Consider the following 25,462-nt stretch of genomic DNA (forward strand, 5'->3'; position numbering starts at 1 on the left):
CATGAAACAAATGAACAGTAGTAAATATTTTTCTTTAACAGCTTTCTTTGTTTCTTACAAGTATTAATTATTTATTATTTTATTACATTAATTTTATAACTTTGTAACAATCTCATGAATTTGGTAGTTTATAACTAACCCCTTTGAGCGCCAAGTTAATAAACAATTATTGTGCCCCTAGCACGTAGCTACAAAACAACTAGAAATTATTTACACTAAGTGGAGGAGCAATCGTGTGAATAGAGAGAAAAAGTCATGTATATTCTCTATCGCAGCAATACGACACGAGCGGTAGGGACACGGAAATATGTGGTAGGCGTTAAAGGGTTTTTTTAAGGGGGAAAAATCATCCAATGACTTCTCCCGCCTTGGGCGAGGCAAGAGGGAGTGTCAGACTCTTACTGACTAAAAACCACCCCGTTCCAACTCCTGCTTTTCGAGCCAGTAAATCCGAATGGGTTAAAGATCTACCATAGACAGTGAAACATAGTATGTACCTAAGTAGTCTATTGAAATCCATTAGACACAGACTAAAAAAAGTTGTTCGTTCAAACATTCAGTTTTGGAAAACGGCTGGAAACTTAGTCAGTTAGTATTCGTCTCGCTGAACAAGCAAAGGAACTTGTACAATGACAGTGATTGAGGCTGACTCGTCTAACTAGCAACCTTCATAGTCAATATTTTATTCGGAAAATTTAATATTCTCGAATTTTAGTTTTGGCTGTACCGTGTGACAGCTTGGCTTTTTGAAGTTCTTTTTTCGATGTTCCAATATTGAATAACTGAACTGCGCCATTGGCTCTGGATTTTAAACTTAGAAAATATAAATCTAGAAATATAAATAAAAATAATAAAAGAAAAAAATTTTAAATAGAAGTTTTGACGTCATAAGTCTTATAAAAGCTTTATAGGGCGGATTTTGCTGAAACTGTGATTGTAAAAAATAATTTACAGATTTTGAGTAAATTAATAAAAGACATAACAGTAGATGAATGCTTACACACTACAGCGTATGCAACCGTATTTATTAATATTTATTTGATACTCTGTATTATCTATATGAACAAGTAACAACATATAAATTAAAATAATATCATCATAACGATTACACAACAGAGCCTGTAAAAGGGAATGTGAGCTGTATGGAAATGGGACACGATGATAGTCGTTGTGACTACAAAGATACGCAATTTTCCGCGCCACAATACAAACTGTCTGGCGGACGGTAAAAGACGTTCTAATAAGAGTCTGCGCAATCCACAGACTATAAAACTCTATATGAACAATAGACTATTAAAAGATTTCAGTTTTTACTGCCAGTAAAATATTAATTGAAAGTTGATATTTATCGGACGAACGCGTGATGGAACTTTCTAGGTTTTAATTTAAAATAAAATAAGTGAAATAGTACACACAGTCCTATTGTGTTTTTTTTTCTTATTTATTTATTATCTTATTATATTTTAACCTTTCATTACATTTCATATATTTTGTTTGCTGCAAGTCCGAAGTCCAATCGTTCCTAATAAGTATTAAAAATGTGAAAGTGTGATTGTGCTTAAGTATTTGTCTTTCTTTCACATTGCTAAAGGGACTACGACTTCGAGATATACAACTACAATGTTTTGCAACAACCCATTTTTTACCTGATAAGTTGTGATTATATTATAATAGATACTTACTACATACATTTTATTTGTATAAACGACCCGATAAACGTTGCAGGGAGCTTCCAAACGATTGATCTGAAATTCATTGGGCGTCTCTTAAGTTTAGTAGTGCACGTATCTAGAGATGATAATATTTTTTTTACTTGTATAAGTATGTAATATTATGGTGATTACATAATATAAATCTCTACAAGTACGATACGTAATAATAACAACTTAATAGTGTCCTATAGTTATAGCAAACTTACCTTAAAAGAAACGAAGACGCCTCAAAATAGCAGGAATTCACAACAGCAAATTTCCAAGCGCTTGGAAAAGTGAGATAAAATAAATAAGGGTTTTCTAAGGTACAAAACTAGGTACAACAAGCCCTATCCTGACCTAAAATGTCTAGCCTATAGCCTTTACAACATGGCCGAGTTACCGACCCGCTGAGATTGCGGCTAAATTGATTTTAATTAGTTCTCTCCCGGCGCGCCTTCTTCACAAGTTTGTCTATTGAGTCCGCGCGCTGTCATATTTTGTAAAAGAGTTTCTTAATTGACGGTTTGAACAGAATTTTATGATGAGATTGAAGAAAAAATTTGTACATAGATTACTTTGATACTTTTGATTCGTCAGTGAAAAAAGCTATTCGTACATTTAGGGTCGGTTTATATCTGATGGAACATGCGTCGCGTATTATCGGTCACGTAACGCCAGAACAGATAAATGTATAGAAAAGCATTTGATCGTCAACCAATGATACGTTAAAACGACCGATTATACGATCGACGTATTTTACGTCAGATAAGAACCGACCCTTAAACAAACTTTAGCACAGAATGTACAATTATTTAAAACTTTCGAAAACGTTGACAATGAAATAAATTAAACTCGAATAAAGCCAAATAAATACGGTTAATACCTAAATGATACAATACAATTCATGACAAAAGCTAGAAATACTAATGCTACGTGAGTTAGCTCAAACTCTAGACTCAGACCGAAACATTGTTCACATTGTTTCAGAATAAAAGGCTAGATTAGTTTCCAGGCAGAGTATAACTGCACTTCTAACTGAATAGCTCTATTGTTATTATGTTTCTACTTTTTGTTCTCCATTCTGATTAATTAGGTGCATATTTAGCCTGCCATTTTACATTATTGACTTTTTCAAAGACAATATGATTGGTACATTCACAGATTGTGTTAAAAAAAAGTTATTATGAAATCAATAATTATTTTTGGAGTATTATGAATGACCCAATAAAACAACAGGCTTACTACTGGCTGGTTATCATTCAAACATTTCTAAAAATGCCAGAAATAAAAATAAAGTAAGTTTTTTTTGTTTTTTATGGCGTTACCAATATTTTTAGGGAATTCCAGCCAGTGTCAATGTTACACAAATATTTTATGTGTTTTGAAATTGTTTTAAAAGGAAGTTTGGGTATTTTTTTGTAATAATATGGTAGGTAAGAAGAAAATTCATCGACGTCATATCGGAAAAACCTATAATAAAAACTGGCTGATTGTTATGCAAAATGTTGCCAAATGCCACAAAAGAAAAATAAAATTCGTTTTTGTTTATTCTTATGGCGTTGCCAACGTTTTTTTTGGGTTTTTCCGCCAGCTTCCAAAATATTATTATTCAAAAGAGGATTTATGTTCTTTTTATGTCTGTAATGAAATGCATTCTGAATAAAATTGGGAAAAACAATTCATTTACCTAGTTTAATGCAAACCTACTCTAACAACCAGATCCTAATTATTTTATTGATATCATATTATTTTCATAACATCTATCAATGTAGCAAAGCTTTCTATTCTATCTACATATTTATAATCTGAATCTCACTAGTTTCTATGTTAATGTATTTTACAAAGACCTGAAAAACAATTTAATCGTCTTTACTGTAAGGGCGCGTTCATGCCGCCATGTTAGGTATTTTGTATTAATGTAATCGGCGCCTATGTGTACAGAAGTGGGTCTCCGTAACGTTCTCCGATATTGGTCTGTGGACTCAGTGGTATCGCCCATCAATATTAATATCCGACCTCTTCTGATAATCTATTAAAGCGTTATATTTCCACGTTTGACGTTCCATTTATTGCTGATTATAAAAATTTCGCATACCTGTCTAATATCGGCTTTGTGATTGATATTTTAATATTGATAAATATTAGTGAATGTGTCTAATTTAGATTTTTATTTTCGTTTAAATATTTTCAAGATAATTATTTCCATATTAAATTCGCGTTCAGAAACACAAATCAGTTTATAAATATCATAATAAATATTCACATCTCACCCTGTGAAAATTCAACGAGCACTAAAATGCACGCCGTCGTTTAATTTTCTTGCTATGAAGAAAATATCAGGCGCGTTTTATTTCTTTACACACCAAAATACCTATAAATATCGAACTACATTCCTTGTCAACTATGTTTTACACTAATATCACTATATTTTCTCTAACATAGTAGTGTAAATTTACTGCCATCGTAAGGGAGGATTCTTTTTATATTAACGAGGATTGTGGGCTCTCTGGGATCGCGGCATCGCAGGCTCGGAGTCACGGAGTCTCCGGTCTCAGTCCCGCCGCGGCCGTCGCGAGCGGCGGGTCACGCTGCCCTCGCAGTACACCGCCTTCGTAAAGAAGGAGTTCGTGTATTAAAATATAAAATAATCTTATATCATTTAAAAATTGGGACCTTACGTAGATTAGTGCGAACGTTTCGCGCGTTTTTGTATGAAATGCAATATTGTTTATGAAATATAGGGTATAGAGGTAAATGTATGGACAATGGGAGTAGCTGTGTTTTGTTATTGGATCTAGAGATGTTTGTAAACCTTTTTGGTGACTTTTAAGAGCTTTGACTTCCGAGCGCTTTTCAAGTCATCTTTAAAATTGAATGGATGAACTATGTTTTATGGCTTGCATATCATTAACACATTGAACGCCGTGGTGGTCACCGGTGACCGACATTAGCGGACAATTTGCCTTCAACAGTTTTCCATTGGCAGTCAAAGACTTCATTTGTTTACAAATTAATCAAACTCAATCAATTATATTTTATTAAAAGACAACTGAAAAACGTTGAACTGAACGCAATTATGACAAAACGATTATAATATCAAATGACATCGCGTATCTTGCAAATGACCCGTCATCAAAGCTTACCTATGACATATTAATCAGAATTAGAAGCCGTCAGTTGTCACTTATCGCCTTGTCGCCGACATTTGTTATAATTAAAGGTAACGCTTACTAGTGACAGGTATCGTATGTTATAATAACTATATATAAGCAATATCGTAGCATGTCTTGGCGGGGCCCGTATACATTTAGTTTTGGGGCTGTTTTTGAGGGCTGGAAAATCTCTCAATGATTTTTCCCGCCCTGTCTCTCAAACCTCAAAATTGTTTGTTGTTTTATTTTATTATGACGATGATGTAAATCTCAAAGATGTTTGTTGTTTAGGTCCCCTTATGATGACAGTAATTGCTGTCAACTTTTAAACGCGAATTGGTTATTTGGACTTTTGTTATTTCTGAAATTAATTATAATATTGGTGTGGCCCCCGTAGCCCGGGGGCCCCGTATAATTGATACGGCAGATACGACGCTAGCTACGCTCCTGTATATAAGTAATTAAGCTGTAGCGTACCTGCATAACCCGCATATACCTAGTACGTAAAATATTCTAAATATCCTAAATATGAGTTACGTACTATACTAGACTGTATCGAAAAGTCCATATAATAGGATTTTTCTCAATATTTCGGATGTTCTTAGTAATATCACGGAATTATGCCCAATATGTATTGCAATAGGTAATCCCCTCCCCTCACTTATTAAATGGAAATCATAACTAATAAAAGTAGACTAAACTGTATGATATGTTTTGCACTTTAGTATACCTCTTCAGAGACTAAAATGCTGAACATTATGTTGAGTTTTTTTTTTTTTTTTTTCACTGTTTTTTAAATTGCCCCACACTAGGATTTTCTCCTGTGTCGTGGGTGCGTTTACAAACATAGAGTTCATTGCACATGACACCCTGACCCGAAACAACAATTTGTAATCACACAAAGAGTTGCTCCGTGAGTGGAATCGAAAAGCTACCCGTTGCGCGGCAGCCAGTTGCCCAGCCACACCTGTTGAGTAATTTTAGTTTTTTTTATTCCCTAGGAACCAAGGCACATGTGATGTTACTCACTGTAATTTAATATTACTCTGTACGAAAAGAGTTCTCCTAATGTAACTAGTATTGTACGTGCGTGTAAAATTAGAGTGCTATTGTTTTGGGGATACCCTGTACCGATTAAAAAAATTTTTTTCAGCTAACCTATCCGTTATGCTATGGATAGGACTATAAAAAGGCATTAAGGTTCCTACGTACATAATATGTATGTAATGTACGATTGTGTATTCTCTGGAGTGGTTTACTTATTGTAAAAGGTTTTGTTATTGAAGTTACTTGAGTAAAAAGTGTACCAAGAAAAGTCTAATCTAAAGCTTAAGATACATTTTGCCACTCTTAGTTACGATTCATTGTTACAGTGTTGATAAATTACATTCAACCTTTTTTTCTTTCGTTTCTAATAATAATAGAAGTAATTCTTTAATAAGTGCTCAGCGTAGCTACAATCTATTGCAAAATAATAGCGTACAATACGTACATGGGGAGCAATTGTATGACCTTTCAAACTACCAATCAATATTAGCTGTCAAACATATTGACAACATTGTAATGAAACGGAAACATTCTCGATTGGTTGCGGTGCCCGACCGACATACTCTTTGGCTACAAGTAATTAGCAAAAAAGGTTCGAGCAAGCAGTCCGAATACTAAAAGCGACTAAAAGTATTCGCCATCGACATTTACCTTTAAATTAAAAAAGAAATAGCTGTCACTTTGACAGCAACAATAGAAAAAGGCGGGAGAAATGGCGTGCTATTTTGTAATGTTATTACAGGGTTTAATATTAATTTCCTTTTTACAATATTTCATTGTAGATTGTGAAAAATCATACTGCAATAATAGTCTAGAAATACTCATAAATATGAATGAATTCATGTGATTTTAAATAACAGCTCAGGTTACCTATTTCTATCAAGAATTCTTTGAACAATAAATATCTCTCGTTTGTTCTATCATTGACGGTTGTATTTACATCAACTGAAAGACATGAATATATTTTCCAGTGCGTATCATGGCATATTTTTATTAAGTAAGTGGTTTTTTCCATCTCATAGCTTTATCAAGGTTTTCCTAAAGGTGCTTCCACACAGCGGTTATATAACGTTATACAACAATGTGTAACAATAACATTTGTGTTTAAACAAATTTTAACAGTGGTTGTAGAGTATGTTACATGCTATTATAAATGTTACACAATGTTGTATAACATTATATAACTGCTGTGTGGGAGCACCTTTACATGAACGAAAAAACGCAATCCTATACAACTATACTTTTTTTAAATACTTAATATAATCTATATATTAATCTACCTTAACCCACCAGTTAGAAAAAATGCGTTTGACTACGTTTTTTTCCTCATTAAAAGTAATAGAGCCGTCAGATTATACAGGTAACCACCATCTTAATTAATTTCTGCTAATAAATTGCTGAAAACCCACAAACCCTTCCTTGCTTAAAAAATGGCCCTTTTCACTTTCAGTCAGCCCTTTCACGAAGGCTATTGTTAGGTTTAAAATAAATGAACAGCTGTCTTGGGTCTAGACGTCTTTATACAAATATTCTAAAAGAGGTTTGTATAACTATTCAGGTTTTATTCATAAAATAAATACATGTAATTTAAATACTACTCTACATTTTTTATTATATATTGTTTCTGTATTACTTATTAAATAAAATAATGTATTTTAATATAATGACATTGAGGTTCTCAGTAACTTGTTTGATGATTCAGTGCTACCAGAATTTTATGAAATGTGGCAGTCCCAACAATCGGCTTTTGCGACACCAGAGAAAGAGCAGGGGTCACAAATGTATTCCTCTGCACATCACCTTATAACCATCTATAGATATAAAAAACCTTAATATAAATTTCTTGTTCGTTTGTCTCGCTAAAACTCGAAAAGTCCTTGATTTAGCTAATTTTGGTCTTGAATTATTTGTAAAAGTCCGGGGAGAATTTGTCGGTCAGCTAGTAATAAATATTATTATAGTGGAATAATAGAACGATACTCAGAACATAACTAAACCGATCCGAAAATCCAATAAAACTTAATTACAATCAGATCGGAGACAGTTGTAGATAGAATATACATAGGTAATTAGGTATATTTGCAAACAAATAAAATACATCGTAATTCCTATAATAAAGCCGGCTTACATTAGTACCTATTATTTACTTCGCCGTAACAAATGCAAATTAAGTGATTCATGCCATTTGATGGTATGGTGGGCGGGTAATCGGCTCACTTCTTTAGGGGCAAGGATTATACTCAGCTTACGTTACTACAAGTCATGAAGTAAAGACATAATAATTTTTACTGTCGGGAAAAGCCATTTGATTTTGCCCCTATTGTTAATTGTGATTATAAATGATGGCTGAGAGGAATCATTTGTGACCACCCCTGCTCTTTCTGAATGTCGCCAAAGCGAATTGTTGGAACCGCACATTTCATAGAATTCTGATAGCACTGAATCATTAATTAAAGTTACTGAGAACCTTAATGAATTAAATTTTTACATTTTTTCTTTAGAAGCTTTACAGTAAAACTCCGTTAATTAAAATCACTATTTTGTCACGACCATTGTAAATACCTGTCTAAGACACGGTACTAGGCAAGGAGATCAATTGTCTTACGGGACGGTACCGATTTGAATATTCATAGAGGCTTATCCCTGCATAATGCAACTCCCTTACCATGCATAGGAATTTGTTTTTACCTAAAAGTGCAGACACTGGCACGTCAAACTACCCTTTTATGTGCAATACAATTTCAAGCTTATTATTTAAGCAGTAAAGTTGGAAATGTAGTAAAGAAATGAGATAATTGGGGTAACTTGATTGTACCACTCGACAAGGAGCTAATACTCCAAATGCTTTGGTAAATACCCTAAGCCTCCTTAATACTTGCCGAACAAGGGTCTAATTAAGAAGGGTTTTTCCGACTCTCCGACCAACATCTTGAAGAAAGCAATAATAAGCCTTTTTCATTAGACGGTAACACATCCAATATAACGTACCTAAGGGATTCTTGTACCTATTATTTACTTCGCCGTAACAAATGCAAATTAAGTGATTCATGCCATTGTATGGTATTGTAGGCGGGTAATGGCTCACTTCTTTACCCTTTCGGAGATAAAAATCATACATTTTGTTAGCTTATTCATCTACACCAAGCTAATAACCATTTATTTTTACTTCTTACGTTATGTGCCAATAGCTATGAAATTCATATTAAAAACATTATAAAAATAAAACGTACCTACATAAACCATAGGCGTTTACATTTAAAATTTAGCCCTTTATTACCTAACGTCAACCGTTAAAATATTTTTATTGACGCCCATTAGTCGCTTTTCAAGCTTAAAATTTTAGCATAAAGTTCAAAATCGTTTCAAATGGCAGTTTAGGTTACGTAAATATACAGCATGTAACAAAATACCCATATACACCAAGAAACACTGAAGAATACAGATTGAATAGAACCTCTACACAAAGTTTCAGCTAAAAATACGTTTAAAAAAATTGGTATCAAATACTTGGTCGCATGGTGCTTGATTTTATAAATCCTACAAACGTATCACAACACTACAGGGGCACTCGCTAATATTACGAAACATTTCTTCTAAAATCTGGTCGCCTAGTACCTATCTTTTAAGTCACATGAAAAATAAAAAAAAAGTTGGAAAAATTAATAAAGTTCCATGAAAACATGAGTTTAAAACCCCTCGTATCGATATGTTATGTAGTCTAGAAACCGTGCACTTGATATGTATACCCCCTTTTTATTACACCGTGTATAAACATGCTCAATAAGAATTTTTTGTCCATTGAAACTAATTGCAGTATTTTAAACGAAACTCAAGCTAATAAACGTACCTTTGGCGTAGCGTAACACAAGTATGTCTCTCTGTCTGTCTGTACTCTAGTAAGTACATAATATTACGCATTCTGACCACGTGTCAAGGTTGTCTAATACTACTAGTACGGCGTGAGATAATTTCCGCATTTAACGGTACCTACAATTTGCAAAAAATATTTACCTAACTTGTCTGTGTTATCCAGTTTTTTGGTCAATGAATATTAATATCGGTAAGGTGCCACGAGTTAATTACGCCGGTTTCTTTACAAACCTCTTGTGTCAACGTAAAACCTAAATCGTAATATTATTGTGTACATGAAATAATATACGGCCATTTCCTTAAATAAATAATACACTAACACTAGTATTAGAACTTGAAACGGGATATTTACCATGTTTTTCTATTTCTATGAGTTTCCGATATTTCGGCACTGTTGCAAGCGCCATGATCACGGATGAACGAGTTCAATGCAGGTGGATGTTTATAAGCCTGTGTCAACATAGAACCTAAATCGTAATATATTATTATATACATTATGAAATAATATACAGTTATTTCTTTAAATAAATTGTAAACTAAGTGAACCAACCAAATTACCAACTTCCTATAAAAAGTAAGCCAAGTTTCGTTGTGCTAGAGCAAAAATGTAATACACGTTGATGTGTAGACCATAAGTTTGTAGTCTATACTGTTAGAGACGTATTGTAGACCCTTAGTAGCTATTTAGTTTAGTTTTTATAAGGTTTTATGATTTTAACGGCACTGAGCGGTATTGTCTCCGAGAGATAGAGTCCTTTAATAAATAAAAAAAAGCTTTGTCTCCAATTTCTGACTGTCCTAATGTTCAAAAATCTAAAGTTACTCTGAACAAGAAAAGTACACGTTGTCTTCTCCTATTTTTAATCTTCACAAAACTGGTGAAGACAGCTAGTAGGTAATTAAATCTTATAATGAAATGCATAACAATTTGCATACTTAAACGGATGTCTACGAAAGAATATGCAAACCGCGTTCAATTTGCTAATGTATTCACTATTTCAGACTACTGAAAAATTACTTCAAAGATTCTACACAAAAGGACACTGAAAATGTCTTTGCACACGTTGTTCTATGCAGAATTTTAGTGGATTCAAATGGGAATCTTTCAGGTCAACACTATTGAATTATTCAATTCCTTTGAGATAGGTATTCAGCACTATTATCTTAAATGCTAAAATAATCTCTCGGGAGATTTGCTTAGTACCTATAGGTTTGATACTATATGTATTTTTGCATAAATTCTATCTTGAATACTCCAATTATATATTTTGAATACTCATATATTGGCATTGGGTACCATTTCAGACCCCGAATTCATTTCTACATACATAGCCCGACATAGGATCAGACGCGGAATCTCTTTGATCACTGACACAGTCACTATCGGTTAAAGATTGATACGCTCTATTGACTGCCTCGTTAGCCGAGTGGGCAAAGGGTCCCAGATTGATTTCCGAGTCGGGCAAGTTATTGCTGAGCTTTTTTTGACCTTTAAAAATTTCTCAGTAATAGCTCGGAGTCTAAAGATGTGCCCGGTATATGCCAATAGGCTCACTCCCTTTTACATAGCACTTATAACATAAATTGTAAAAAGTCAGTACATTGTATAGTGGCAACTGGCATTACATGCCATAAAGTACACCTATGCTTACCTATTCAGAGATAAAAAGGCGAGACGATTAAAAAATACATTCTATTGTTTAAAAAAATATTAATACAAATTCGCAAAACAATTACTTTTTAACCGATAATGTAGTACTTTAGTACCGCAGCGCACTTCTGCAACAACATAAAACTTGAATTAAAAACTCATTTGTATTCAATTTACGTCTGCTACCGTTTAAGAGTGTTGGTGATCAGGCCACACGCTACATTGGCTATTGTTTAGATTACATTTGCAAAAAATAATTACGTGTTAATACTTTGTTACTTATATCTTACGATTATGGCAACCTTGGGCACATCTTATAAGTTATCAATCATTGAGCCAAATACAATTGGGTTTAGACAATTTCCAAAACTTAAAATGTAATAGGAAAACTTCACAGTTTTCCTAAATATCGATGGCATTATCATAAAAAAATCCTTTAAATTACAAGTTTGGGAAGTAATATCGAAAAAGATTCAGTAGTTTAGCAAAGTCGAAGTAAGGTAATATACAAACAAACAAGTGTAAAGATAATACTTTCAAATGAATGTCTTACTGACGCAGATTTAGATAGACACGGAATGCGATCGACTTTACTACGCATCTACTAATCCTAGTTTCTTTGTTCTTCTGATTTATGTGCATTTTAATAGATACTATCTCAATGGATAGCAGATAGTGCGTTATAAATTGTCTTGTATCGATGAATAAGCTTACATATAATATAGTATGTAAGTAGAAATGACGTTAGGCTCGTGAAAAACTAAACTAGATAGAAGAGTCAGAGTCTAGAAGTTTTAGAACAGTATCTAGCTTAATATGTGCAATCTGCTTTACCAAAACAATGGAAATTGCGGAAATTCCTTGAGAAATGGATGAATAGGATCAAACGCTATTTGGAAACTGATAAACATTTGTGTTCGAACAATTCGAATTCGAATAGCCGACAAGCAAAGCTGTTGATCAAATTTATTATTGAAAATTAAATTAATTAAAATTTATTATTATGTTATCGACTGACACACGTAACTGTTTGACGAGGTACTCGACTAGTTTCAAGCCATGCTAGAGGCTCACATTCATGAGCAGCATTCCGTGACACACTTAATAAATAATTAATTTAATATGTCTCACGAAAGTTATAATAAAATTAATTTACATTAAGAATGACCGGGTACATCCAGAAGTCCCTACGATTTGAAACTTTCCGTGGCAGTTATAGATACTTAATCGAACACCCAAGATCCAAAAAAAGAACAGATAATGCAACATTAACACTGTCTCACCAAGAAATTGGACATCAGCATTCAGAATAACATAATTCACTAGCCGACATGATATGATTGCGTCTGTCAGCCAACGGAGTGGTCTAGAAAATTCAACTCAATTCAACTATAAGTGAATCACTATTGTACCTACTATTGACTCTATGTATTCATACTCAATTCTTCCGCATCGTAACATATGACATTATCTTTTTACCCTTGACTTATAATGTGTGACTGCAAAACTGTTCTAGTTTCATTTATTTAATTACTTCCATAACCACTTAGGTACTGGCCAGTTAGTTGGGATTTGACAAATTACGTACCTTGATTTAAACTAGTTAGTATACCCTTCTTGGTTATGGCTTATTTTATTTATTATCATAAATTGCTATTTTGTTCTTATTAGGTTAAATCGCCATTATAAATGTGAAAGTTTGTTTGTTTTTGATGTTTGGATGTTTTGCCGTTAATCACGCTGAAAGTACTGAATTTTTATGAAATTTGACTTGAGTAGCAGGATACTTTTTATCTCCCTACGGTGTTCTTATTACTGTCTTTCAATTATAGGGTTATAGGCAAACCTTTAAAGAAAGGTTTTAAACCTTTAAAGGAAACCTAAGTATTTTGGCTGTTAATGATGAAATATTGTTAATATGCACATTTTCTATAAATTAACTCAATATTTTTACCAATCTAAAGACAAAAAAGTATTATTTTACAATAAATAGAACAATGTAATACGATGATAGAAAAGTGATCCAATAAACTATGGCGTTTCCAAGCAATATGTGTCAAGGTGGTTCATAATTTCGTAACAACAGTTCTCTATGGGCAGTTAAAGAAATTAACCTTATGTCAAGAACATGTATTTGGAGCAGATAATAATATAATGGGTCTTTAAATATCATGTATGTAGTATGTATGATGAAAGATCGATTTATTGCATGCGATGCTAAACAACTATTGAGATGGATTCTTTTCATAAGACTGAAAGAATAATAGGCAGCTAGAAATAGGTTATCAAAAATGTTGGTAATTGAGAACGCAACCTTTATTTTGTAATGTTGTATAGTTCTTTTTTCAATAATTGTTATTGTTAGGTTGGCAACATTTTTCTTACACTTTTTTTTTTGCAACAATTCCTGTTGTATTTGTAAAAGTTTAGCTCAATATACTTTATTATTTTCCGTATTCTATACAGTTTTATTTATCATCCACCTCTTAAAATTATCAAAAAAAGAATGATTAATATTACAGTAGATGAGTACGGTAAACTATGGCAACTTTACCGGACCCTTGGCAACTTTACCATACAATAGGTATTCAGTATAAATTCATTTATCTAAAAATCTACCCATTAGAATTCTGTTTTGTAATAGTAGTATTTTTTAGACATTAAAAGGAAATATTTACTATATTTTGCGTAGACGCAAGACTGTTATTATACCAGTAATGGCCGTCACAGTGTAGTGCGTGAAAATGTGCTAAAAGTTAGTAGTTCCTAAATTGTGCTCACAGAGCCTTAATTATATGTCACAGGTGAGTGAAATTTTGATCTTGAATGTATAATATAGTTGGGATTACTGTTGTAATGTCAGCAATTGCTTTTTCTTTAATTTATTGATAAATAATCGCTTCGGTAATGTTGACACAGGTTAGGTAAAGTTGCCACGGCCTGCTTTGTGGCAACTTTACCTACAGTTAGGGTTGGCAATAAATGTTTTTTTCTTGTTTGTGTGTATGTAACCATTTTCGAATACCTAAATTTCCCAGCATAATAGTGAATATCCTGGATGATAAGTTATAATGTATTTAATAATACCTTTTGTTTTAGAGCCAAAATGGCTCACATGAAACAAAACCGCAGATAAATCGGAGTTAGACAATATAAAAAGTATACGAAAGTAATGTTAAAATTAGATAGTGAAGTCAAAAAATTAAAAAGTCAAAAGATTAAACATTATTTTGTAGCCTTTTTTTACAATTTTAAACATAAATACTTAAAATTTTAGAACTTAATTTAGTTTAAAAGGGAACAATATTTATGTCAGATATTTTTGCTTTTTTTTACTTTAGGTTTAAGGTTTATATATATTTTTTTTAAATATACATGTCATAAAAATAATTCTCATTTTTTGACAACCCCGAGCGCAACAAATTATTTGTATGTAAATTACGATGAAACCCGTGGCAACTTTCCCGAACGTCTGTGTAGCCGTTATCTTTATAGATTTCCTCATATTGTTTGCATTATAATACGAAGAGGTCCTAGATGAACCCCTCTGTACCTCAACAACTCTTTAATATGCAATACACGATGAATACGGCGCGTAGGTAAAGTTGCCAAAAATTTGGTATCTTTACCCATGTTGTTTTTTCTTTACTACGGCTAAAGTAAGCGTTTGTATATAATGACGATTACGGTAAAGTGAGCCAGATAGACTACAATTCTAAATATATAGTTTTGGTTTCTATGCGTCTTATGGTTAAAAATATATTTCGATTTTTGTTCCAAAATATGGTAAAGTTGCCATGTTTTACGGTAATTAAAAAGAAAAGATCAAGGATTTATGAACAGGTGCGCGGAAAACCCTGTAGCTATTTCGACTCACCATGATGAAGCAAAGACGTGATTTTATGCAACATTATGAGTAAAGTGAAGATATACGTAAAGAAAGGTTTTCTATCTTCGTTTAGGTAGAGAATTAGGTTAAATAAGAAAATGGTAGCCAGATGATAGTCATGCTAATGACTGTTGCAATAGGACATAAATTGCAACAGCATAATTAAAGAGCAGTACAAACAGTAATTAGAACGTTTGTCTCACAGCAAATTGTCAGGCTTTGTGCTTATTTTAGTGTGAATTAGAGTAATGAGAAGGATGCTTTTATATCAAAAGGAAATGACAAATGAAAAATACTTTTAGTTTACGGTCAGTACGAGTGCTGAAGGAGCTCTCGTTTCGTTTTCGTTCAACCGTAAAGTAAACTCGCATTAAGGGTACTGGTTACCATTTATGAAACTAATTATTTGATCGTTTATTGTAGTCCAAATAATAAAGATTTTTAAACTAGGTAAGTCAGCTCAAAATAAAATACACTGGTAGAGTTTTCAAAACTTAGAATTATAATTTGGAATACCTATTAGTCGTAGAAGTTATAACAAATCCAACCAAAGCAAACAGTAAAGACGATGTCCATCTGTTAGAAAAATATATATTATTGAACATCTATCTGTAAAATGTAACATGGGACGCCATGTAACTTTATTAAAACCTGCTTTGATGGATTATATGAATTTATTACGACGGATTATTCCCGTCGCCTGGTCGAGAATCGGCTTAAATTCGTTAAAACTTTACTATTATAGTTATAACTTGAAGGAAAGTTTACGTTGAATGGTAAGTGCTGGACGCTAATGTATGTATTGTCACGGATTCGCAATCTGTGTGGATACAAGGACGAGAGGGCTAGTGTATTCTATGATTTCATTATTACTACAACTTTAAAACTTCTATCAATTTAACTAAAAATTGCGGTTTACTCACGTAAATTAATGGAGAATCGTCGCGCAGCCTACTGAAGTCGCCACGTCCGCCCACGCTGCTCATAACGAAAAGTCTTTTTGTGACTCGAAACTAGTAGAGCTTTTCTCCATTAATTTACGTGAGTAAACTGTGATTTTCAGTTAATTTAGTATGTCTCACGATAGTTATTCTATCAATTTCACTGCGTCTAATGGTGACAGCAGGAAACATTGATCACCATTGGTCAAAAAAGCCAACTCATGTTTTTAAATTGTGATTACAAACCGCCTGAATTATTTCAGGATATTATAGAAAAATGTCACAACATACACTTTATTAAACTTATCTTGCTTATGCGATAGAATTTTCTTCAATAAGCATTTACGTATTTATCTATTTAAAGTATCTTTCAAACTTACACCAACACACATAAAGAGAAAAGCAAAATAATCTAAACTTTTTTAATCTCGCCTCTAAGGTGTAACATAGCGGTATCTCTTTCTAACTATCGGGATAGAATGAGATAGCAAAACTTTGCGTTTAACTTTTGAATACAAGCAACACAAATGACTTGAGTTAGTTAGAAGTCGGTTAAAAAGGGGTAATCAATGCGTAATGTATGACTTGTAACTTTGTGATTATGTTTCCCTCGTTACTAGTAAGTATCTGTGATTAAGCCTAAAGTTGTGTGACCCACAAATAATTGTTATTTCGGGTCTGGGTGGCATGACATGTAAAATAGTAAACGCTCACATGACTCGAGAGAAAATCCTAGTGTGGGGTCTATAAACAGATTGTTGTATACCTTAGTTCGATTACAAATTCGATACTTCGATATATTACTAGTATGATACAATAAAGAATTATTGGTGTATTCTTGTTTGGTTTTTCTTACTCTTGCTTCAAATTATTTTAATTTACAATATGGCGTTCCTGTTTCACTTTAAAATTCTTCATAGAAACACGCTCTTCTTTTATTTTCGTTAATAAGCTACTGACCGAATTTAGTTACTACCAATTTCAATAACTGATCTTAATATAAAATCTTTGGATCGATCTTAATTTTTGACAGAAACTCTATAGAACTAATATCAACAATCAATTTTAATCGAAAGATTTTGGATTGAGATTAGTAATTGAAATCGTCACTTACCACCGTACTCAGAGTCATTTAATGGTTACTTAAGCTAGTCCTTGGCAATTGTTTTCGGAACAAATTCGTTACTAAGGAATAGATTAAGTAATCATTAAATGTCTCAGAATTCGCCAGTTTGTCCATCATCTTCTCCTATTAATTCAAACATGAGTTTTCTTTGAATACGTTACCGTAAAATCAATCTAGATACATGTCGGATAGTCTCTGCCTTCTCTGCATTCTGTAAGACGAAACATTCAACCAATACATTGCATCGCTTTGTCTCGAGAATGGAAATGCATTTGCGAAGGAAGTCTGTGAATATTGGATACGTCTTTGGGTAGCTATGATCGATTACCACATTAAATATGTCTCTGCCTATCGCAGTTGCCATTTACAATGTCTCAGGAGCATTGTGATTTTGAAATGTAATACTTATACTTCAAACAATAGAATTTAGTTTTGGTTGGAACATATTGGATTGTCTCGTAGATTTTTTGAAATGTAATACTTATTCTTTAAATAATAGAATTTAGTTTTGGTTGGAACATATTGGATTGTCGCATAGAATTTTAGTCACGAAGTTCTAAATGTTGATTTATCATGGAATACTAAAATTGGCTTAAGTGCTTAACCGTCGCGAGTAACGAGCGAAAAGTCAATTTAGGTTATAATCCTATTGTGTCAAGGAAATGAACATATTATAATATAGGTTTATACCTTATTATGATCATTTAGAAATTAGGTAGCTGATACCAAGTAACTTATTAAAGATTATTAAAGAAAATTAAGATAATTTAGGAAAATTGAGTTATGACGTATTCTCCTTATCGTCACGCCTTTTTATACCCTAAGGGATGAACGGCACGTATTGCCACTTTGCAATGTACTACTTTTCACCATTTTTGTTATAAATCCCATGTAATAGGGGATGAGCCTATTGCTACGAGCACTACAGAGAAATTTTCGAAAAACCGCAGGAAAGTCCAGTAATCCTTTACCCGACCCGGAAATTGAACCCGAGACAGACAGCCCGACAGTCGCACTTACGATCACTCGCAAAATATATAACGTATTCTTATAATATCACTAATTAAACGTGTCCCTTATCAACCAAGCTTATCGCCCGGGTCTGTTCGCCATTAATTCCCTATTACATCTTTCATGAGACATTTTCGGGGATTACGAACATTATCGCGACATATATATTAGATACGGTTTTATGCGGAACGATAAAAATGTCGTATCATACTGCAGTATATATATGTGTGATAAGAAAATTGTATACGCTATGCTTACGACATTAGTAGCTGCCTAGTTAGTCATGTTTTTACTGCAGTAGGTTTATTTTTTTCTGCATTGTTTTGTAGTAAAAAAAATGGTTTGTTTGAAAATGATATTGTGTATCTGTATGAGTTTAACTCAGATGGGGATAGTGTTGACAATTTAATCTGTATTGCCATTAATTATGTCAGACATGTATTGTAGTTATTATAGCATTAAATGCCGAAATAAAACTGTTGGTGGGCAAACCATCCGCTAAACGTCGGTCACCAGTGTCCGACGTGGCGGTTAACGTGTTAAATGTCATATTAATAACTAAAAACTTATTAAAAATTACAAATGAATATAAATGGCAAGATTTTCTTTGTTCTGTGATTTTCCAAGATTTAAATTTTAATAGGATTATCTAAACGCGAATATCAAAACACGAAACTTATTTTTGACAAGAGGCAATGTCAACTAAATGTATTGATATTCAAAATTTTCAGCGACTTAAATAAAATAACCATTTAGCTTCGCATTTCTAAAATCAGCTGACCAAATATACCTTATTTTGAATCAAAAAATTATGTTCATAAAAATTTTAACTGAGCACCTAGCTTCACTGACGGACAGACTGACAGACTATTATTTATTTCTTTATTTGTTGGCGTTTCGAAAAACCTACCTAAGAATTTATGGTTTAATTGGCATAATAGATTTGACTTTTACTCAAAAATGTAAATGGCGCCAAGTATTTTTTTTTTTTTCAGTGTTGTTAACCTCTATACCTACATACCTCCGTACTGTGTTTTCACGTAACGGTTTACGCAACATCTACGTATCTACAGGAATCCTTATCATTATCATATTTATATTATTATCATTCGCAACGTAAATAACGATAAATCGTCCGTGTATGCTATTTTGAATTTTAAAGCTATAGAAATAAGATTTCAACTTGTTCAATTGATTTTAAATCTAACGTGGAAGACGTAGGGTCGGTAAGAAATCAGTATTTTTTCGCATCTACGTCCGCGGCGACGTCTGGGCGAATTAAATTGTGACAAATATTTTTAAACTGCGACTTTTATAATATAATAATTCATGAAAATATACACTAATTTCAGTACTTTTCTTATAACTCTTTAATATTAATAATACCAGTAACTAAACTTTTGTTAAAATAAAAATAACCTGAAAACCATCGGACCAACAAAGCCGTAAAATCAACTAAAAAGAATTCAAAATTTGAATATAAAGAACTCTACGCTTCTAATCATAACAATAACCTTTTCATATTTTTTTTAGATTTAATTATAGAAGACAATAATAATTATTAGAAAAAAATAAAATAAAAGTATATCAGTATTAGTCTTCCATGTGCAATTATTATAATATAATAGTGAAGTGCAATAGTGTGAGTGTGTATTATTAGTAAAAGTTCGAAAAAGTGTGTATTATTAACTTTTATTATGGAAATGCTACGAATTGCATTGTTTCCGATCGCATTGACAATCGGCCTCACATATATTAACGTAAAAAGGTGAGTTGTGTGTTATTGTGGACGTTTTTCAGCTATATTTTTACAATTAACTTGAAGGCTACTTAAAATGCTGATAAAATGTGTCTAAGAAATTGCGTCACTAAAGTATCTATAAAAATGTCTTTAACTGCGGGAGAGCCATGCTTCGGCACGAATGGGTCGGCTCGACCGGAGTGATACCACGGCCTCACAGAAAACCGACGTTAAAAACGCTTGCAATGTGTTCCATTGTGTTAGTGGGGTTATCGGAGGCCCAATCACCCCCTTTCCAATCTTCCCAGTCCCCAATTCCCCACCAACCCTTAATTCCTAAAAAAAAAGTCTGGCAAAGCACTTGCAACGTGGCGTTTCGGGTGCTCATGGGCGGTGGCGATCGCTTACCATCAGGTGATCCGTCTGCTCGTTTACCGACTTATACCACAAAAAAATAATTGCAGAGTAATTTTACTAATTATGACATAATAATACATATTATATTGTGTGTGCGTGTGTGTATAGGTACTCTATTGGCAATAAGTATAACCAAATTGTAGTGGTTAAGTAATCAAAAGATAAAAAATGCAATATTTTTCCTTTTATTTTAACCTCAGTGACTAATACCATCGCATATTCATGAAATATGGTCAAGTCGCATACTAATGTATACCGATACATTATGTATGTGTAAATAATATGCGGAACTCCATATACTTACAATATCTATAAAAATATTGCAAGTACATTTTTCTTGAACTAATGAATATACATAAGAAAACTACATTGCTCTTTCCAGTGTTTCCCTAAATTAACGACGACGGAAACTTCATAATGAAGTTAAATAATACGATTTTCTGTTTCTCTGCTGATGACAATTCTACATTTAGCCATCTCCTCACATTAATGAAATAGCTATCAATATCTGTGTATTTCATATAATCAGAGATTGTTTTGTCTTACCTATGTGCCATGCCCTAATAAAGCCTACAAAAAAAATGTAGGCCTGATTACGGCATATTGTTTTTCAGTAATTTCAAAGAATAACGGATCATCCAGCTTCTGTCAAAAAGAAAGCCAATGGATTTTGCAAAAGATGGAAAACGCTGTTAAAATGGTAGAAAGGGGTAAACGGGGTGAATAGATACAGAAAAGGGGTGAATGGATATCGGGAAATTCTTCATAGTATCTATTCACCCTTCGAATTTTATACACCCTGTTTTACCCGGTAGGCTGCTGCAGCCAGATATAACATCCAAAGAAGTACGCATCATCTAAAGAGTGGTTTCCACTACACGAAAGCTAGGTCGGTCGCTAAATTGGCTACAGAACAAGAAGTTATTCTCATTCGTTTGACTGATGCTGGGGTGCCGATGACTTCAAAGATGTTACTTGGGTATTACATGATGAGAAACTCGTTTAGCCTGATGTATGATGACAAAAATTAATTAATAAGATCTCATTACATTTATTATAAGCATTGACAAAGTTTTGTTATAATTAAGAAGTTGAATACTTACTAGTTTTTATTGAGGCCTTATTAAGACATAGGGTTCCCAATAAGGCCAAAGTGACACTTTAGTTATTTGTGTTTATAAAATTGTAAATTTTGTTTCTAAAGCCATTTTGATTCCATTATTACAAAGTTTAATAAACAAATATAAGATTTTGAAATTATCAGCCCATTGTCATTTTAAACCTACGAGCTAGGCGGTAATAAAAATAAGGTAGGCCTTATTTGGTTAGGTTACCTTACATAAGAAAACTACATTGCTCTTTCCAGTGTTTCCCTCAATCAACGACAACGGAAACTTCATAATGAAGTTTAATAATACGATTTTCTAGACCTCTGCTGATCCCAAATCTACGTCAGCTATTTGTTACATTAATAAGACTGTCAAAGTGACAGAAACCGGAGATTTGTTGTCTCTTTATTTGACGTGTAATTTTTTTCTCAAATCATCCTGAAAACAGATAGAACGAACATAGAATAACGACATCTAGCGACAGACACCAACAACTATTGTAAAAACGAGAAAATTCTACAGCAAAAAATAGAAAGCAACAAACGTATAACCATCTCTTTCTCCCACAGGAACTCTTACAGTAGAAGAGGTGTACAAGGACAGAGATCAGTTCGCGGGTCTAGTTCGCGAGGTGGCAGCACCGGACGTGGGGCGCATGGGCATCGAGATCCTGTCGTTCACCATCAAGGACGTGTACGATGATGTCCAGTACCTCGCCAGCTTGGGCAAGGCGCAGACGGCGGTCGTCAAGCGCGACGCAGACGTCGGAGTTGCGCAGGCCAACCGAGATGCCGGCATCAGGGTGAGAGATGATTTATATTATATATAGACTTATTTAAAACTCAAAGGCACATTTTAAGCGTCTTCAAGAACAATGAAGCTTTTACATTTAAACAATAATCTTATCCGAACTGTTAGGGAGTGGAATTCTTTGCCGGAGTCTGTAGTTGTAGTTTGTGTGGTATCTTTAAAGCCTGAGTGAATTGGTTGCTTATGAACAGAGGTGCTCCATCGTAGGCCGCATCATCACTTACCATCAGGCGAGATAGCACCCAGACGTCGACCTATCTAATGTAAAAAAAACCTTGTTGGCAACACACTCACGACGCCATCAGAAGCCTTAAAAATAAAATAATAAGGTATTTAAAATCTTACACGCGATTTATACAATTAATTTTAATTACTTAGGTATAGGTATTTGGCATTTTTCTTTCAGACTATTTTACAATAAATATTGTCTGAATTTCAAAAAGCCATACTAATTACCATACCGTGACGAAACATGAAAATTGCGATTAATGTGAATTATATTATTCACGTCATTAGGCTCGTACATAATGCCGGCTGTTTAAGCCCAATAGACCGTAAAGCCGGCGTGTTGGGGCCTGCAGTCGGCCATTTATTTATCGTCCACAAGTTGTCACTAACACAAACCAATTAATTCCGTGGCTAGTGGCTAGCAATCTGGAGCGTTCATACCAGTTTCAATTAGTGGAGATTGTTTAAAGTAGCTTTATTCGTATGCAAACACGAATTGTTAGTGGTAAAAGTAGACGTTTAGTTGTATAGTTGTCAATCTGATCTGATGAGGGATTTTCAGTTTTCATCGCCGTTATGAAAAATACCCTTCATTATTCTGGTTCAACGTCTGCTCGGTTAAACTGATTTTCTTTTAATGCAAGTTATCTTCGTATGTGCAACATATCCTTATAATATGTGCAACATTGCGTAATGTATCCTCATAATAGATAACTAATTTTTAAAAAAACTCTGAAACTCTTTTTTTATTTTAAAATATGAAACACGTATATTTTATTTTCTTACGGAAACAAATACTTTTGAAGATGTATCGATTTGAAATATCGCGGTACATTTTATACGTAGAAATGTCGCATTTGCTCCCACTCCATAGCTTAGATTCGTTTTATCTAAGTCTTATATTGTCTTTATATGACAAAAAAATACGTGTCTAATATTTTTTAATTTCCTAACTAAATAAATTTTAAATTTTCATACCCCGTCATCATCCCTATTTGTTATTGTAACATTATTTTGCACATATTATGAGGATACTTTTAGTAACCTTTATATTTACTGCATATGTATTTATACTTCTATGTTGTTCGTTAGGAAGCGGAGTGCGAGAAGAGCGCGATGGACGTGAAGTACTCGATGGACACGAAGATCGAGGACAACACGCGCCTGTTCAAGCTGCAGAAGGCGCAGTTCGACCAGGAGGTCAACACTGCGGTACGTACGCCATCTTTCATTCTTTATAACCTTATACCCCTTTTATGACAGGGAAAATTATCCATTTACTTCTCTGACGAGAGAGTGTGTCACGCCGTTCCTACTCCTGCTTTCGAGCTCGAGCCCCGATAAGCCGCTACGCAGAATCTTAATGACTAAAAACCACCCCGTTCCTACTCCTGCTTTTCGACTAATAACCTATACCCTAGTTTTCATGTAGGTACTAAGACTTGTTTTAAATACTTTTCGATAAACGTAAGGTTTATAGAAAAGCCTGTAGATATTAGTTACATGTAAAAGCTGGAAAGGAAAGAGTTACAGTTACCGTTTGTTGATTCGTATTTCGGGTACTTATGCAAATCTTTGAATCGATATTTTTAATTGTTTTTGTCAACTCGCCTATCAAAATTGTATATCAACTATCTTAAATATAAAGGGGCAGAACGAATTTTGCTTTACGATTTTACGTCGTGGCTTCAGCAAGCGTCCTTAAATATGAGTGAGCACTTCCCCCAACGGAAACCCATCTAGAACCTTCCTTCCCACCTACATAATATATGTGGAGTGTTTGACGAGTGACTTGTTCCTGTTGCAGAAAGCGGAGGCGGCGCTGGCGTACGAGCTGCAAGCTGCGAAGATAAAACAAAAGATACGAAACGAGGAGATACAGATCGAAGTCGTTGAGAGACGCAAGCAGATTGAGGTGAGATTGTTATGGCAACCCTAATCTTGACTATTTTTATAGTAGTAAGTAAGTTGATAGTAAGTTTGTTCCCACGGGTAAATTACTCAACTGGTGTTAATGAGAGTATGACTCTCTTAACATCATTTAATTTTTGTGCATAGTAACCATCGTCACATTACGGCACATAATCCCGCTATGCAATGAACGCCCACTTTTCACCATTTGTGCTATAAATCCTTTGTAATAAGGGGTGAGCTTATTGCCATATACAGGGCACAATTCCAGACTCCGTGTTACTACTGAGAAAAAAGCTCAGTAATCCTTTTCCCGACCTGGGAATCGAACCCGACACCCCTTGTCCGGCAGTCGCACTTGCCACCACTCGACCAAACGAGGCGGTCTAGTTCTAAATGAGTTAATAGTAACCTTGCTTTAGTAATTTACAAATACGTTTTCAAATACTTTAACCTGATAATTCTTTAAGCTAGATTGTAAAATGTTATTGGAGTTATACTAAGTGATAATTCGTGATTACAGGTAGAACAACAGGAGATCTTGCGTCGTGAAGAGGAGCTGAAGGCGATGGTGCGTCTGCCGGCCGAGGCAGAGGCTTACCGTCTACAGGCCATCGCTGAAGGAAAACGGTAATTTGTATTTTCAAATATTCCTTCAATAATATTGACCGCACGAGAATCAACATTTTTATAATATGTTTACTTAGATAACCAAAATCTATTCATTTCCATATAGGTGATTTAGTTAGCATATTCAAGTAAATTCATATTGCTGGATATAGGTCGTTACCAAACAACCGATTTGGAAGTCATTAGGAAAGGGTTTTGTTCAGCAGTGGACGTCTTGTGTCTGATATGATGATGA

At 33.8% G+C, this 25,462-nt stretch overlaps 1 protein-coding gene across 4 annotated transcripts in view; it reads left to right on the forward strand.

Moving 5' to 3' along the window:
* The window catches only part of LOC118274661 (flotillin-2), a 287,597-nt gene that overhangs the window by 258,520 nt on the left and 3,615 nt on the right, over positions 1–25,462 (forward strand). For 3 of the 4 annotated variants that reach the window (XM_035592302.2, XM_035592301.2, XM_035592305.2), the window contains 4 exons: positions 22,218–22,450; positions 23,779–23,898; positions 24,494–24,601; positions 25,121–25,227. In XM_035592302.2, the coding sequence (XP_035448195.1) occupies positions 22,218–22,450; positions 23,779–23,898; positions 24,494–24,601; positions 25,121–25,227 (568 nt within the window). Of the gene's footprint in view, positions 1–4,278; positions 4,445–19,914; positions 20,150–22,217; positions 22,451–23,778; positions 23,899–24,493; positions 24,602–25,120; positions 25,228–25,462 lie in introns of those variants that run through there. The other variant, XM_035592303.2, reaches the window with a different exon arrangement.

This window comes from Spodoptera frugiperda, chromosome 11, assembly GCF_023101765.2.
Source record: "Spodoptera frugiperda isolate SF20-4 chromosome 11, AGI-APGP_CSIRO_Sfru_2.0, whole genome shotgun sequence".
Classification (NCBI taxonomy): Eukaryota; Metazoa; Arthropoda; class Insecta; order Lepidoptera; family Noctuidae; genus Spodoptera; species Spodoptera frugiperda.